Source organism: Delphinus delphis, chromosome 2, assembly GCF_949987515.2.
Source record: "Delphinus delphis chromosome 2, mDelDel1.2, whole genome shotgun sequence".
Taxonomy (NCBI): Eukaryota; Metazoa; Chordata; class Mammalia; order Artiodactyla; family Delphinidae; genus Delphinus; species Delphinus delphis.
Window position 1 is genome coordinate 27,300,357 of NC_082684.1, and position 17,922 is coordinate 27,318,278.

At 38.4% G+C, this 17,922-nt stretch overlaps 1 protein-coding gene across 7 annotated transcripts in view; it reads right to left on the bottom strand.

Annotated features, from left to right (window-relative positions):
* TTLL5 (tubulin tyrosine ligase like 5) overlaps nucleotides 1-17,922 on the bottom strand; it is a 305,725-nt gene that overhangs the window by 91,904 nt on the left and 195,899 nt on the right. For all 7 annotated transcript variants that reach the window (XM_060004157.1, XM_060004152.1, XM_060004154.1 and 4 more), the window contains one exon: nucleotides 4,047-4,242. In XM_060004157.1, the coding sequence (XP_059860140.1) occupies nucleotides 4,047-4,242 (196 nt within the window). The remainder of the gene's footprint in view (nucleotides 1-4,046; nucleotides 4,243-17,922) is intronic.

Consider the following 17,922-nt stretch of genomic DNA (forward strand, 5'->3'; position numbering starts at 1 on the left):
ATGGCTTGCAGGCCAAATCCAGCCTGCCATCTTTTTTGTAAATAAAGTTTTATTGGAAAACAGCCACACTCATTCATTTACATGTTGTCTATGGTTGTTTTCATTCTACCATGGTAAAACTGAGTAGTTACCACAGACCCTACGTACAGCCTGCAAGGCCTAAAATATTTACTATATGACCATTCACAGAAAAAGCTTGCTGACCCTTGCTCTGATTTAGAATGATTTTTTTTTTAAATTGCTAGTTTTACCCATCAGTGTGTAAAAGCTCATAGTTTCAATTTTGTCTTATTTTGTTTATCATGCTCTCTATCAAACGGACTGGATCACACCTATTTCCTTGTACCTCTGGCCCTGGAAGCCTCCGCCAATGGCTCCAGGTGACTTTCCTCTCCCAGGTCCATGCTACAGGACCAGTCTTTTGTAGGGGTGATTCGGTACATGAAAATTCCTAGATTTATGAGTGAAATGCTAGACAGAAATGAGGATCAAAGCTTACACTGCATGAATGGTTAGAGATGCCCATTTCAAAACTCATATCCTGAATCAGAGTTTTCCTCCTGAAATTAATACCTACAAAAAGTTATCTAAAAAATAAATTAATTAATTAGTTAAAAAAAAAAGCTGGCTAAGTGCAGAAAGGATGGAGAACTTCCTCTGCATGTAATGCAAGAAAGGCTGCATGATTATTTTTCCAACAATATTTTTAGGAGATCACTATGAAAGGCACTGTCTGTCCATGTATGATATGATATGATATAATATAATATAATATAATACAATACAATACAATACAAGGCCCCTTTTAATGTCCTGGTCCATAAACACATCTCTCTTGTGAATGGATACTAGGTAAATCAGATTTCAATTCTACTCACTGCTCTCAAACAGGCAATTAACCAAATTGTTAGTTATATCAATGCCTACCTACACTTTAGAAAATTGAATCCAAAGCATAAGAAGTTCATCAGAGAAACCACCTCTATCTAAAGGGGTTAACCCAAGGACAGACATATAGGACATCCTGAGAAGGCAAACCATGTTTCAAGCGATCATTTGCTTGTAATTATAAGGGTCAGGTCTAGCACAGTCACAAGGTGAGCTAAAAACACAGGCTTCAAAATCTAATTAGGGCTTTGCTCCTTCTGTGGAGTGTTTCTTAATGTCCTCTGAAATAAAGCGCTCTAAGGTACTATTCTTCATGTTAGAACACTTACTATCTTATTTGCTATTTTATTAGTTATAAACTCTTCAAGCTAATAGAATTTAGTTTCCTTCTCTCTCCCCCACAGTCCCAAGCTTCACGCTTACTCATTTTGACCTAAGTCAACTGTGGATTAGAAGAATGGGGGAAAAAATAAAATGATGTTATAAACATATATAAAATTATGATAAAAGATTTTCTGTTCCCTCTCCAGAAGACACGAGATAACTCCCTTCTTGGGAGTGCTGACTCCTCCCTAAAACAGGCATTCTGACAGATTCTAAAAAACATATTTTCCATATACTTCATAGTTCAGTGAAACTCAATCAGTATGATCCTCAGTAAAAAAAAAAAAAATCCACACAAGAATAGCAGTACTCTGAATTTTCAAAGGAATGTGACTTGCTGGAAGCTAATCAAAAGAATGAGAAGGACTTATAAATGAAGCAGTTTCTAAAAGTGAAAATCAGCAAAACTGTCTCTCTTTCCTCAAAACCTCAGTGCTCTGCAAATCACCTCCTTTTTTTTTTTCTTTAATCATCCACCATTTCAAGGTATGGAAGCATTAAAAGGGACCAACTGCCTAGATGCATTAGAGCCACAGATTATACTCAAACAAGGGGATAAGGCTATATATATTTCCACTATCCAGCGTCTGATTAAGTTGGCATTCTTAAGTAATCTGAATGGCAGGGGGTTCAGAAGTTTAAAAAGTTTTAAGAAATTTACACAGATTGAAAAAAAACTAAGATATACTGCGGAAGAAAAATTTAAATGGAGTTGTTATTGCTAAGAGGGCTCTAAAATGGAGCCAGGAGGCCATTGAGGAAGTGTGACTTTTGCACATCTCAGCAGGGATGGAATTTGAACTTCGGCCACTTCTTGTCTTAACATGGGAATCCAGAACATCTGCCCAATGTTCCAGAAACTCAAGATACTTAGTGGACCCTTACACTCTAAACCAACTTGTGATAGCCTATTTATTTATTGGATCCTTACCTAAAATAACTCATAACTGCCTGTCCTTTAAGGATAAATATTTCCTTTCGTGCATCAGGATCAATCATAACGCTTGAACAACCTTGTGGCTTTTGCCTTTGTAAGCCCCTGACTTTTTTCTCTTCCTTGGAATAATCTTTTGGTATTACCCAAATCTGTCTCTTGAATTGGAATCCTTAAGACCCCAAATAAAGCTCTTGGGGACTCCCTGGCGGTCCAGTGGTTGAGACTCCATGCTTTCACTGCCGATCCCTCGTCAGGGAACTAAGATCCCCACAAGCCGTGCAGCACGGCCAAAAAAAAAAAAAATTTTTTTTTTTGTTTGCAAACTGGCCTAAATGCCTCCGCTATCCCAAAGACTATTTAAATAAGGAAATTTCTACATGGCAGAGGGCAGTGTGATGATGCTATATTCCATGCTTTACAGATAAGAAGTCTGGATTTTTCTCCAGTAAAAATGACCTAAAAAGCTACTTCACAAATGCCTGGGGACTTCTCTGGTGGTGCAGTGATTAGGACTCCGCGCTCCCAATACAGGTGGCCCGGGTTCAGTCCCTGGAACAAGATCCCACATGCTGCAACGAAGAGCCAGCATGCCACAACTAAGACCTGGCGCAGCCAAATAAATAAATAAATAAATATTTAAAAAAACAAACAAACCCTTAAACAAATGCCTGCCCTTAACGACTTCTCAATTCCAATGAATTAATATAATATACAGATTATACTATCACAGATAAGATGATCAAGTGGTGAATGACACTGAAAAAAATAAAAATTTCTCTGGACCTGGACGGCATTTGAAAAAACAAAGAGAGAGAGCATGATGATAACTGTTTTATATAGAAGAAAAAAAAAACTTGGGAACATTACCTTAGCCTTTGAGTGAATATTAATTTTGCACACACTAATGCACACTACATTTTTATAAGAGCAAATGACAAGAGATCAAGCTGATATAAGCTATTTCTTCACACAACCAAGTATCAGGGAAGCTCACAGAATCAGTACGGATTCAGCCCAGCAGAACATGTAGAACACGGTAACTGATTCTAATGATGATCCTGAGTTATCAGGAAAAAGTTAAGTCTTCACGGCCTGACTGTTTTGTGAAGTCATCCTTTCTCTGTAATTGGGGCCATACTGATTCGCTAGTGCAATATACTTATATAATTCCCTTACACATATACTCAGGAGTTTGTCATTTTATAGACAGTGAGTAGGGAATTAATATTTCAGTAGAGTGTAAGTTCCACTACAACAAGAATCTTTGTGTCTATTGTTACATTTTTGTATACGTTGTTCTATGTACAAACTGTTAAACCAGAAGACCAACGACCTAGATTAAGACCATTTCCTATAAGAACCTGAAAGTTATTTATTCCTTGAAAATCTTGATAGGCCATAAAGGATTAATGTGTGCTTAAATAGATCAAGTTAATGAAGGCAAGGAAGTAGTACATTTAGAAAAAAATTTTTAAAATGCTAGCTTTTAGGTATCTGGGAATTAGACCCTTTGGGAAATTACTGAACTAAGATCAGGCAACAGAAAGGGTAAATACTACAAAAGAGATTTTTGTGGAGGAACATTCATTCAAATGAAAGAAAGAATGTCAAAATTGGTTCGAGATCACTTTCCCACAAAGCCAGTGTAGATTCAGAACATTTCTTCCCCGTGGGTAGATTCCCCATGAACCATTCAAGCCATGGTGGCATTGGTAAACTTTTGAGAAACTATCCCCACATTTCTCATGGAAAAAAAAAAAGTTTTTTTTTTTTTTTTTTTTTTTTTAATCCACAGAAGGAAGATACTAGCACATGGAAAAGCCTTATCTTGAATTACCTGGTGCCGGGCTCGACTCTGGTCCAGAAGCTGCCGGGACTGAAGTTTTTGCTGTTCAAGTTGTTGCAGGGCAAAATGGAGTTGGTAGCTGCCTACTGTGGAGTGGCACCTGTGCTGCGGGACCACCCCTGTAGCCTTGCTATACGCGTTGTTCTTTACCTCTCCCTCCCAGGCAAAGCCACCTGTTTGGAGGCTCCTGAAGAGAAAAGAAAGCAGATTTCTTAGAATGGTTGTGTGAACAATGAAGGTTGTTCACAATGAAGGAGCAGAACAATGAAGGAGAGAAATATTTCAGTTATTTTTCCTTTATAGAACTGAAAGCAGTTTGGAGTTACAAATCTGTTTGTGGGATAAATTATCTGACTTGCCTATGAAATCGCAGCTCCATGAAGACAAAGGCGGGCTGCTCTGCTCTCCATTCTATTCCTAGCGCTTTGCCATAAGGCTTGGCATGTGCTCAGCACACAAAAATATCTGTTGAATGTTAAATAATTAAAATAGCAATTTCACTCCCCTGTGATTGTCAAAAGGACCTCGAAGAGGAGCCCAGAGAGCTTCAAATGAAGGATGGTAGGTTATTTCAAGGTAAGAACAGAGGAACAATCATCTTATCTAAACATCAACTTCAAAATTATAGGGGTGAATTGTGCAAGAGTCTTGGTTTTTCTTAGCCACCCATTAGTGAAGTACCTAAATTTTTAAAATAAGTGTTTGTATTTGAGCTTATGTCCCCATATCATGGGATAACATAACTGGTGTGAGAAGATACATTTTTCCTTATTCTGAATTCATCTCATCAGGGTCCCCAGCCAGGTTGACATTTAGCCTACACACATTGAAGACATTACGCTAAGTGAAATAAGTCAGCCAGACAAGGGCAAATATTGTATGATTTGTCCTAGAATAGTCAAATTCATGGAGACAGAAAGTAGAATGGTGGTTGTCCGGGGCTGGGGAGACAGGGGAATGGGGAGTTATTGTTTAATGGGTGTCGAGTTTTACCTTGGGATGATGACAGAAGTTTTGGAGACGGATGGTGGCGACGGTTGCACAACACTGTAAACGTATGAAATGCCTCTGAATTGTACACTTAAAAATGGTAAATTTTATATTATGTATTATTTTACCACAGTTTTTTTGAAAAGGTCCCCATTTATTTTTAGAACAGTCTTATTTGGAAATCCTTCCATCTCCTTAACATTTTGGCTATTCATCTCTGAACCTTCTTTAACTACCTAGTATTTTTGGTTTTTTCCTTTTAGAGTTACAGTGACCAGAAAATTGTACACAGAAGAAACACAAAGAGTGTCATAGTGAACAACCTTATCCCAAAACCTTGGTGAATGGTGCTTAGAGAAATGAAACAGTGCCTAATTCAAGAGACATATTCATAGTGATTTAAATCACCGTGTTATTCTTCCCTTTGTAAATATCCTTTGGTGTTAATGGTCATTTCAGTGGCAGAGATGCAACAACACATGGGGTGAGTTTACACAGAACCTTCCTGAGTCCTGACCTACGGCTGCCTGGTTATTAACAGCCTGGGTCCTTGTGACCTCAACAGAGCCCTGTGGGAGGGAGCAAAGTGGGATGTCTTCTGAGGCCAGAAGCCTACGCTCCTCTCTTGCCTGGGGGGACCTCTCTCTCATAGCTTGGTCATTTTGGGTCTCTGCTTTGGTTTCTCTACCTCTCTCAAAGAGATTTCCAGACACAGAGTTAAGGGAAAGTCTGTGTAATATATTCTGAAGTCCACGGATGAAAGGTTTTCTACTCACATAATCTCACCTCTGATATGTCACATCCCTTGCTCACCTCCTCCCACAGTTTGGCTCCCACAGTTCAGTTGCACAATTACACACATTCAGCTAATCTTCCTGGAGGACAGTACCAAAAAGCTCAGAGCTTGCTTATTAACTTTTTTTTAGTATGACATTTGATCTTCCGTGATCCCTCTTGAATTGTCTCAGTGTGCGTGTTATTAGACATGATTTTTCCCAAGGGGCTTCTAGAGATGTGAGGAAATGTGGAGACCAAGGAACACATGTAAATAAATACCCGACTATGTGAATAAAATGTTAATATTATTCACAAAGTGAAGTGCTGAGTGGGAGTCAAATAGGACTTCTGGGGTTAAGAAGGGAGGGGCCAGAGGAAACCATGATCTCTGTTCTCATTAGTGAGGGAAGAGAAAAGCTTACTGAAGATACAGCAAATAGCAAAGGGAACCAAGTGAGCTCTGAGTGGAAGGCGAGGCAATGGAGCAAGGTATTCAGGTGTAAATGAAAAGCAGGCTCAAGGCAGGAGTGAGCTGATCCAATGAACACGTGAACACACGGAAGAGACAGATAATACAGCAGGAACTGCCTGGATGAATAACTCTGAGATTTCCATACCAATTAAGGCAGGAATTTGAATCTAGAATGAAACTATTATTTATGATAACCGGGCCCAAGGTTAGAAAATTCATCAGTTGTGATTCTGCTTCCATTCCTGGCTCGCTGGTTACAGAAGTTTGTAGCCACAAGAGGCAATCCAGACTTAGGGATTTGATATTTAAGGATTTATATAACTATGTAGCTTATATCAGAATTCGCCTCACGGGCTAGCTAGGTTGGTTTTACTTTCTAAAAACTGCTTTCATAACCAATATTCCTAGCAGGCATTTACTTTAATGCCTTCCTGCTGTAATCAGAAATCAGAGTCTGTAACTAGGCCCCCTTGTTTGGAGGTGACCAGGGACAGAGCCTCAGCAGGGGTCTGTGGATGTGTAAGGGGCAGGACAGTGGGCAAGAGAAGATCAAACAAGGGACTCTGGATAGAGGAGGTTTATTCGTCCAACTGCACACACACTGAACAGACTGCAACAACATAAGCTTTTGTAGTGAAAGCTGTTTTTAATCTCATCAGTAACATAAGTGCAGTCTCCAAGTCACAGAAAGAAGTTGCTTAAGCAAGTGGAGGTTATTAGCAAAGAGGAAGGAATTTTTACAGTGCAACACTGGATGGGTGCAGGAGTGCTCAGCTGTCTAAGGCAGTGTGGTCAGTGCCATGAGAAACCTGCTTGCTTTGAATTCCAGTGGGTGTTACTCAGGGCACGGTATCTCACAGTTAAAGCACAGGCTTTGGGGGTTTACAATATGCAAGTGTTGTAATGACTGACACGGAGGACACCAGGTGCACTGTTACTTGGGTTTTGCCTGAGATTACATATTGACATAGTCCTTTCTATGGCAGCTATGAGTTTCCATTTCCATCCAAAATTCCGTTCCATCTTCTTGAACCTCAGTTCATTCTAGTTTACTAGTAATACATTTTCTACTCCCACCAAACTTTTGAGATTCAAGTATTCCCTATAAAATTTAGTTGTTATGTTATTCTTTGCTCAACACTAACATATAATATTGTATACGTTCCCTATAAATAACTTCTTACACTTCTTTATTATTTCTAGAGTAGGACAGACAGACTCAAAAGAGTTAGCTGTGGGAATGCCCTGGATGTTTAACAACTGATTCAAATTCAAAGATTCAAAGTGAACTATGCTGTGTCTTGTCCTGACTACATATGCAGCTAATTGCCAACAATACGGCGAATTTTTCTAAACCACGCATCCTCTTATTAGAACGTTGTCTTACTTTCTGTATTACACCGTGGCACTGCAGGGCTAAATGTTTCTCACCGTCACTGCCCTTCCTGCAGCATGCCCTACCCCCTCCAACTTCTAGCCAAAACACACTAAAGGGCTGTGTCTTTCTCTCTGGTTTAATATCTGTTCCATCAAATGGATGTTGGTTGTAAGGAACTCGAAGGAAATTTGTAAAATGCACGGGTCTTTAGCAAAGCAAAAACTCCTGAGCAGGCTGTTGCCCTCTTCATAAAGATATGCTTTCAGTGTCAAGATTTCCCAAGAATGGGGAATTCCCTGGTGGTCCAGTGGTTAGGACTCCGTGCTTCCACTGCAGGGGGCACGGCAGTGGTTGATTCCTGGTGGGGGAACTAAGATCCTGCAAGCTGCGTGGCACAGCCAAAAAAAAAAAAAAAAAAAAGATTTCCCAAGAATGATGTGATGTCTCAAGATGGTACGGTAGGGATGAGATGGAGGAATGTGACAGCTGTACAAAGAGTACGATTCCACGTCCATTTCCCCAGCTTCCTCCACCCAGTCTGAGCAAAACCTGAGCGACCACGTACGAGGACGTCCTTGCCCTCTTCAGGGTGTTGGCAAGTGTGTGGGTGTGCTTTCAATTGTCCTAATAATGGGGGTGGGGGATTACTTACATTTAATAGGTAGAGGTCAAGTGTGCCAAATGTCAAAAAATATAAGGCAAAGCCAGCCCTGTGCTAGGAAAATATGTGCTTCTCAAAATGCCAATGGTGCTTCTAATGAGAAACACTGTAAGGCCATGAAGGAGGTGCTTTCTGGGGACAATCTTACTATTTCTTGGTAAGAAAGAATATCTACCCACCTCCATGGCACTTATTCCACTACACGTTATGGAATGTATAGATATTCAAGGATGGCAGAGGCTACATTTTCTTTGCCTATAAATTTTCAATCTCAAACAAAGTAGTTGGGACACACAGTAAGTGCTGGAAAGGTGCTGTAAATGCCCCAAATCCTACAAATGACAGAAGAACTCCCACGAGCTGTACAAAGCAGTGCTGGCCAGAATAAGGAAGCTATGTGATCAGAGAGTCATTATAAAATGTGGTGGGGAACCCCCTTAGCTTTGGGGGGTATTTCCAAGGACAAAATCAGAGTGATTCTTCATGGAGTGTTGTGTGTCCCATTCCTAATCCTTCCCAGGGCAGCTGGGGTGGGATCACATCTACAAAGACCAAATGGATGAGGAGAGACTAGACAGACGCTACTGCAGCCTTTATTACATCCAACTTCTCTATCTTTATTATTCTTAAACTTTCCTCTTCTGTAAAATGGGGATATGATAATAGTATCTATTTCATAGGGTTACTGTGGGGATTAAAGAGCGAACACAAGTGAAAGTACAGGCACATAGGAAGGGATCCAAAAATATACTACCACCACCGCCATTACTACTATTATTACTATTCATTCCCCTCCCAAACAATTCCATTTCACTGCTGCCCTACAGTTCTTTAAGTTAGTATATAGAAAACATAAATGTGGCCATTTTCCACCAGAGGATTCTGTGTTGCAAAGTTAACACAATCTAGTCATGAGTACAGTATTTGTTGTGAGGTCAAAAGTGCTCCAAGTTACTAAAAAGAAAAGCCCTGATGTATAGTGTATACAAATGGTTATTATAATCGTATTGCAATGCTCTATGCTGAGGACTAAAACAGGTTGTCTGGAAAGGGATGGATTTTCCTCCTCTCCAATCCACAAGTGAAGGGGGCACCTATATAATCTACCCTTGTAAGCAGCCAGTTTTCTGCTCAATCCTCCTTCCTGATCCTCCATTAGAGCCGATCATCTCAGAGATTGAAGGTGTGATCTACAAGCAGCCATCAGTCTACCTTCTTCTACTCTTCACTGGCCACCTCAGAGAAAGGACTTTCTGTTTACACTGCCTGTTTCTGTCCTAACATTCTCCCCAGTCTTTCAGCGTGGTTTCCATCCATATAAATATAGTGGCTTCCTTTTTTTTGTTCTAGACGGTGCTCAAGGGAGAGTGAGAGTGAACTGGACAGGCCCCTGGAACTCCTAAAACTCATGATCCCAAAGGGGAGTCCTACCCTCCACTTTCAGAAATAAGGAAATAGAACCCTCTCTATTTTATTATAGCTCCGGCATTCACCATCTTGTAGTTAAATCAAAGGCAAAAAACAGAAAACATTCAAAAGTTTCTGTTGGACTTATGCTTCTGAGCAAGTAGAAAGTTTCAAGAGACTGTCACTTTTACCTTAAAAAAATAATAAGCTGGGCTTCCCCGGTGGCACGGTGGTTGAGAGTCCGCCTGCCGATGCAGGGTACGCGGGTTCGTGCCCCGGTCCGGGAGGATCCCACATGCCGCGGAGCGGCTGGGCCCGTGAGCCATGGCTGCTGAGCCTGCGCGTCCGGAGCCTGTGCTCCGCAACGGGAGAGGCCACAACAGTGAGAGGCCCGCGTACCGCAAAAAAAAAAAAAAAAAGAAAGAAAAATAATAATAAGCTGAATAAGCTGCTAAATCATACTTATTTCAAACCTAACAAAATGCCGAGGACATACAGTAAACCTAAATGAATATAATCCCAGGAAGTGACAAGCTCTTCACTTTTAGCCAGGATGGCCCCTGGGAGGAGGAGGAATGTGTCATAGACGGGGGTTAAGGCACTACCAGCTAAACTTCTGACGAGCTTTTAACACCTGCATGTGGGCTGGTATGATATTTTAGAAGCCCCAGCATAGAACGAATCTGTAGCCATCCATCAACTCTTTCATCAATTGCATGGGGACACTGAAGGCTGGGGGATGGGGAGGGACTGATTACAGTCCCTTTCAGAGAAACTGTGGATATTGTTCTTTGACCTTCACCAAAACTCAACATGTAGTATAGTCTAAAAGTTAGTATTGTAGAATCTGAAACCAAATCAATGAGCTTTTCATACTCTGTTGGTCTATCCTGCATGTTGAATGGATCTTGTATCCATACGAGATTTTTGTAACATCAAGCATTAGTCTTTAGGAATACTGGTTCACTGAGTGATGCAGACCTTCCAAATGTTGACATATTTCATTATACAATATTAAAAAACCATATTTGTTAGTATCACTCCAATCTCACCAGAAGGAAGGTGTCAAATTCATAGGGGTGAATATAAGTTTTTCAAAATTCTTTGCACAGAAGGATCTTTAGAATCTTACTGGTGGTCCCATCCTGGCCCCAAGACATCTGCAGCCAGAGGTGAATTTAATCTAATTAAAGCTACAACAAAGTCCAGACCCAGCTTAATTATCAGATTGGCTCAACCCCTTCTCCCTTTGCCCCTTTCCCACACATTAGCAGCCTGAGAAAAGGATGAGCATGGCTTTTTTTTTTTTGGGGGGGGGCGAGGGTGTGTGTGTGTGAACATTATTTACTTAAGTCTGTGGTTTTACCTAAAATGTCCAGCATACGATTAGTAATTATAAAAGACATGCAGAAGCAAGAAAATATGACCCATGTCAGAAAATGGTCAATAGAAGGACACTGAGAGGTGTTACAGATGTTGGACTTAGCAGACATGAACTTCAAAATAACAATGATAAATATGTAAAAGAGTCTAATGTAAAAGCTGGGAAACACATATAAACAGATGGAGGATTTCAAGAGAGAGATGAAATCTTTCAAAAAACAACCAAACAAGGATCCTAGAAATGAAAAAAATATAAAATCAGAAATGAGGAGTGCATTCAAAATGATTAACAGCAGACTGGACACAGTAGAGGAGAGTATCTAACAGGTATAAAATTGGAATCCCAGCAGTTGAGAAGAGAGAATGGGGCAGAAGAAATATTTAAAGAGATTAGGGCTGGGAATTTCCAAAGTTGATTGTAGACATTAACCTAAAGACCTGAGCTGCTCTGCAAATCCCAAGCAGAATACGTACAAAGAAATCCACACGCAGGCAGATCACAGTCAAACTGCTGAAACTAAAAATAAAGAAAAAAAATCTTAAAAGCAGCCAGGGTGGCGGGGTGCTCGGTGGTAGTGGTAATATTACATACAAAGGAACAGCAATGCAAATGATTAGCTGACTTATCGTTAAAAAATGATGGCCAGAAAACACTGGTGAGCTATCTTTAAAGTGTTGAAAGGAAAACAAAAAGAACTGCCAACCTAGACTTAAACATTTATACAATACTGTCAACCAACTCAATCTATTTGATAATTATGGAAAACTATACCCAACAACTTCAGAATACATATTCTTTTCAAGTGCATGTGGAACATACACCAAGACAGTCTAAATGCTGGGTCATAAAACCAATCTCGATAAAAACTGAAAGATCAAAATCACACAGAGTACACTCTAACCAGAATGGTATTAAATTAAAAATCAATTAATTTTATATCTTTAAAACAATAAGATATCTAGAGAATTCCCAAATATTTGGAAATTAAACAACACACTTTAAATAACCTATGGATCAAAGAAGAAATCACAAGAGAAATTAGAAAATGTATCAAACTGAATGGTAATGAAATCACAACCAAACAAAATTTGAGATGCAGTGAAAAGAGCCCTTAGAAATGTATAGTATTAAATGTCTATATTAGAAAAGAAGAAATATGTAAAATCAATGTTCTAAGCTTCCACTTTAAGAAACTAGAAAAATAAAAGCAAGTTAAACAAAGTAGAAGAATAAAAAATAAAATAATAAGAGCAGAAACCAATAAAGTAATTAAACAAGGAAGCCATCAGACTGAGGTCGCTCTAATGTCTTGGCAGTCTGTGTAAGCAAACCAAAACCCATGCCGGAGTCATTGCACTTACATCTGAAAAGTGAAATTTAAGAACAACCAATTACAAACAGCCAACTAGGCTTTCCCAAGTAAGGCAACCACTTAAGCTATAGCCAAATAATTTGCTTACTTTGCTTAAGAGTCTGCTCTATTAAAAAAAAAAAAAAAAAGCCTTTCCCTTAGTCTCTGCCAGTGGAGTGCTCTTACCCATTTTCAATTTGGCACTGCCCAATTAAAATCAATGTGTGCTCAAATGAACTCTTTGAAAATTTAATGTACTTCAGTTGACATCTTAACACAATGAAACAGAAACTGGGCAAACAGGAAACATCAATAAAATCAAAAGCTGGCTATAAGAAAAGAATTTAAAAGTTGATAAATTCCAAGCAAGCTGATCACAAGGAAAAAAAATACATGAATTATTAATATCAGAAATGAAGAAGGGGGAACATCATACAGAGAATATAGATATTAAAAGTATAAGGAGATATCATGAACAACTCTATGTCAAATATTTAACAACTTAGATGAATTGAAAAAATCCTTGAAAATACAACTTTTTGAAAATGACACGATGAGAGAAAATCTAAATATATAAATTTAACTTGTAATCAAAAACCTTCTTAACAAAGAAAACTTTAAGCCCAGATGGCTTCAATGAATTCTATCAAACATTTAAAGAAGAAATAATTTCAATCTTTCACAAAATCTTTCAGAGAAGAGAAGGGAAAACTTCTCAACTCATTTTATGATGTTAACACATCTCTGATATAAAAAAAAACTTGACAAAACCATTACAAGAAAATTACAGACCAATACGCCTAGTGAAGATACACACTAAAAGTTTCAATAAAATATTAGCAAATATAATCAATTTATCTGTCTCACGTATGGGATATATATCATGACCAAGTGGTATTTACGGTGATTTAAGGTTAAAAAAAAATCAATAATGTAATTCACCACATTAAGAGAATAAAGAAGAAAAATCATATAAGAATATTATTAGATATCAAAATGCACTGGACAAAATTTATTCATCTCCATTCATGACAGAAACTCTCAGTAAACTAGGAAAAGAAAGAAAGTTACTGAACCTAATAAAGGATATCTATGAAAAATCTATACCTAACATGATACTTATTGGTGAAACACTGAATTCTTTTCCTCTAAGATCAGGAATAAAGGACGGATGTATGCTCTCACCACTTCTATACAAAATTAGTAATATAAGACCTAGTCAGTGTCATAAGAAAAAAAAAAAAGCAAAGTTGCAGGAATCAAAGTCCATAAACAGAATAAAATTATATTTTTATATGCCAGTAATACACAACTGAAATTTCAATGTAATAAATTAATTGAAAGTGAAATTTTAAAAAGCAATGCAATTTATGATATCATAAAAATACACCAAATATCTAAGAACAAATATACTGGAAAATGTGTAAGGTCTCTACATTGAATTTATAGAACATTAATGATAAATATCAAACAAAACCTAAATAAGTACAGAGGTATACCATATCTTGAGTGATTGGAAGATTCAATATTGTTAATATGTTTATTCTGGATTACAGATATTGGTTTCCTCAGTTCCAAAATTTTCATCTGGAAATTCGTCTTGAAATTTCCTACCTTTTATTCATTAAAGCCTATTTCCCTTTATACCCTTGTTCATAGTTATAATGGCCACTTTAAAATCCTTGTCTGTTAATTCTACCATCTGAGCCTCCTTAGGATTGGTCTCCATTGATTATCTTTTATTCTAAAAATGGGTCCTATTTTCCCACTTTTTTCATATGTTGAATAATTTCATATTGTATCCTGGATATTGTGAAATGTTGTAGATACTGGACTATATTATGTTGCTCCAAAGAGTGAGTATGTATGTGTGTGTGTATAGGCAGTTAACCTGGTTGAACTCAAACTGCAGTTCTTTCTTCCCCTCGGTGGGCTGTGGCTCAGATCTATGTTCAGTTCTTCTAGCTTCAGCTGTATAGTTTGGAGTATAACTTGCATATACATTGTCCAGAGGTCAGCCCAAGATTTGGGTGAAATTTATACATAGAAGTTAGGTTCCCCGTTTCTGGTTGCCTCATTTCCAAAGTTGTCCTCTTACTCCCTAGCAAGTGTGCTTGTCCTGAACTCCATCCTCCAGGTTGTCAAGACAGACTTTGGATTTTTATGTTGGATTTTTATGTAAGTTCTAACTGCTCAATGTGGTGTGAACTATGGGGATCGATGGTGGTGATGCCTGCATGACTATGAATGTATTTAATACCACTGAACTGTATACTTAAAAAATGATTAAGATGGTAAATTTCATATTGTGTGTATTTTACCACAATAAAGAAAAAAGAATAAGGAAAATTAATCTATGATGAGAGAAGTCAAAAGAATGATTATGGGGGAAGAGGTAGAATTGACTGGGAAGACACACAAGGAAATTTTGGCGTGTGATGGGAATGTTCTATATCATATGTTGAGTGGTGGTACGGTGGATATATAAACCTGTCAGAACATCAATTTGAACGTTTAAGGTATGTGCGTTTTATCTTACGTAAATTTTACCTCAATTTAAAAAGATCATTTCACAATATATGCAATTATTGAATCTTTATGTTGTACACCTGAAACTAATGTTATATGTCAATTATACTTCATGAAAAAAATAATGTGGAAGGTAAGCTTCATATAATTTTTTTAGTATATATTAATTATATGATCATGGGATCATGAATTTGGGTGGTGGTTGGGGTAGACCTGAAGGATAAGAGAGAATGGTGAGTTCATGAACCTCAGTTCTCTATTTCTTATAAGATAAGCATACAAAGAGAAAGAGTGCTTAGAGTTTGCACTTATGAGTACTGAATTGGAAGTCTACATTTTTAAAGTGACAATAAACATTAGAGAAACCACAGACAGTCCTGGGGTTCAAGAAATGGAGGTAGTACTTTTTTAAAAAAAGACAAATATGCAAATAAAAAGTTATGCATTTTCCCTTATCTTTCATTAAAAACCTAATTATCAGTATTTCCTGTTCGTGTGTATGTTATATCTCTTTTCTCAACTTACTTGATTTTAGTTATAAAATTATTTGTTCTCTTCATAAATTTTGCAATACTGGAATCGTATGTAAAAATACATGCTTATGTAGTTATTTCATTTCAGCGAAATTCAACATGCATTTATTGGACACTGTTCCTAGATGCGCAGGGACTACCAAGAAGAAAAACACAAGCTCCCGCTCTCAAATTGCTCATAATCTGGAGGAAGCGTACTCGTTTAGGTGAATCCCCAGGGAAGATTAGGAGGTGGAGGAAAGTCAGGAATGGCTGGACTCTGGAATAGGTGACACTTTCAAGACAGATTCAAAGCCTCGGAGGAACAGCATTGGACAGAGACTCAAGGGGAGCTAGCAGACATGATACTAACAGTGAGGAAAAGTGCATTAGCCCCTGAAGGATCAAATAAGCTGGCCAGAAGGTCTGAAGAAGTGAGAGATATGTAAGCAGAGTGACAGTAATGATGGTAAATGAGCACTCTGGTTGAAAGGCAGAAAGAATTGTTGGCTCTGGGAACCTGAGCCTGAAGATTTATTATGAAATTAAAAGTTATATGTAGTTATGGGTTTCCCTGGTGGCACAGTGGTTAAGAATCCACATGCCAATGCAGGGGACACGCGTTCAATCCCTGGTCCAGGAAGATCCCACATGCTGCAGAGCAACTAAGCACATGCGCCACAACAACTGAGCCTGCACTCTAGAGCCCGCAAGCCACAAGTACTGAGCCCGCGTGCCATAATTACCAAAGCCTGCGCGCCTAGAGCCCGTGCTCCGCAACAAGAGAGGCCACCGCAGTGAGAATCCCACGTACCACAACAAAGTGAAGTCCCCACCCACCGCAACGACAGAAAGCCTGCATGCAGCAACGAAGACCCAACACAGCAAAAAATAAATAAATTTATTTAAAAAATAAATAAATAAAAGTTATATGTAGTTAGAAGAGAGTCAAAAGGTCAGTGATAATTAAGTTTAGCATTAAAATTGCATACTGTAGTCTCCAAGAAAAAAAAGTATGCTTATGAAAGGCTTCCATTGAATGAGAACTACTTTCATTAGTGAAAGAATAAAAGTCGAATTGCATGTGCCAATAGATATCAATTTAATAAATTTAATAAATAATACTGAAAATGTCTACTAGTAAGTCTTAAGGCTTGCTGTTAGTAACTGCTGACTGGGAACAGTGACAGCTGGCCAAATGAAATGTGTGCCTAAAATTATTTAAGTGGAATGAATTAGACAGACCAAGAGATTTTATGCTCATGGTGACAGGTGCCTTGCTTAGAGAAATTTTGTGCTGGAAAATTATTTTAAAACAATCTCTAAAAATGCAAGTGCTGCAAAAAAAAATGCAAGTGTTAAAGGCAAAAATTTATTTTTTTTACCTTTGAGTTTGTTCCTTGAGATAAGACTATACTTTTATCTTTTCTATTTTGAATCTATGGAGTTATACTGAGATGGTTCCTTTGCAGGAAGAGTTGAACTACAACAGAGGTAGTATCAGAGGTACAGAAAAGTTCAGAAATTATCTGGAAAAACTATGTGAACTTTTGACAACCTGTATGCTAGGTCAAAAGCACAGAACTATATGAAATTATAAATGAGGTCTGATCTTCCTGCTTGAGAACAGGATGAAAAGCTTAAAAACCTTTAAATATTTTGTTTATTTGAGCGGATGACAGGCTCTTGGGAAAGGATTAAAGAAATAATCCAAGAAAGAAGGCAAGAAGAAATAAAAGGTTTTAGATGCTGGAAAGGAATCAAAACCAGTGCAAGAGCTGGGTAAGTGAGAGAATTCTGGAGGGAGAGCAGAGACCCTGTGCCCCTGGATCTGCACTGCAGGTTCTGAACTGGACAACTCTCAGAACAGGAGCAGCACAGCTTAATGATGAAGAGCTGGGCTCTTGAACAAGACTTCTAGGTTCAAATCCTAGCTCTACCACTTAAAGCAGCATACTTAACCTCTCTGTGCCTTGGTTTCCTCAGCTGTGAAATGGGAATAAAACTCAATCCCACATCTCACAGGGCTGGTTCAAGAATTAAACGTAATAATCTATCTAAAGCATAGCACAATGTCTGGCGCACATAATAAATGCTCAATACATGTGAGCTGCTATTATTAACATCGTTCCTGTGGAAAGTGAATCCAAACCTTTGTGAAAACGAACAATAAGGATGCTAAGGAACAGGTGTGAGCAACTCTATCACTTCTCAGAAAGAAGAGAAGCAAAGAAGTATTTATATTCCCCTTACCAAGTACTATGTTCACGTGGGGTAACCTGGGTGATAAACGGGGGAGCCAATCTAGTGGATCTGAAAAAAGGACTCAGGAGTCACTCAGTGTGTGTGAGCCAGGGAGCCAGGTCTCCCCAGCTAGAGACAGCCGCTGCACGGCAGTCCTCACCT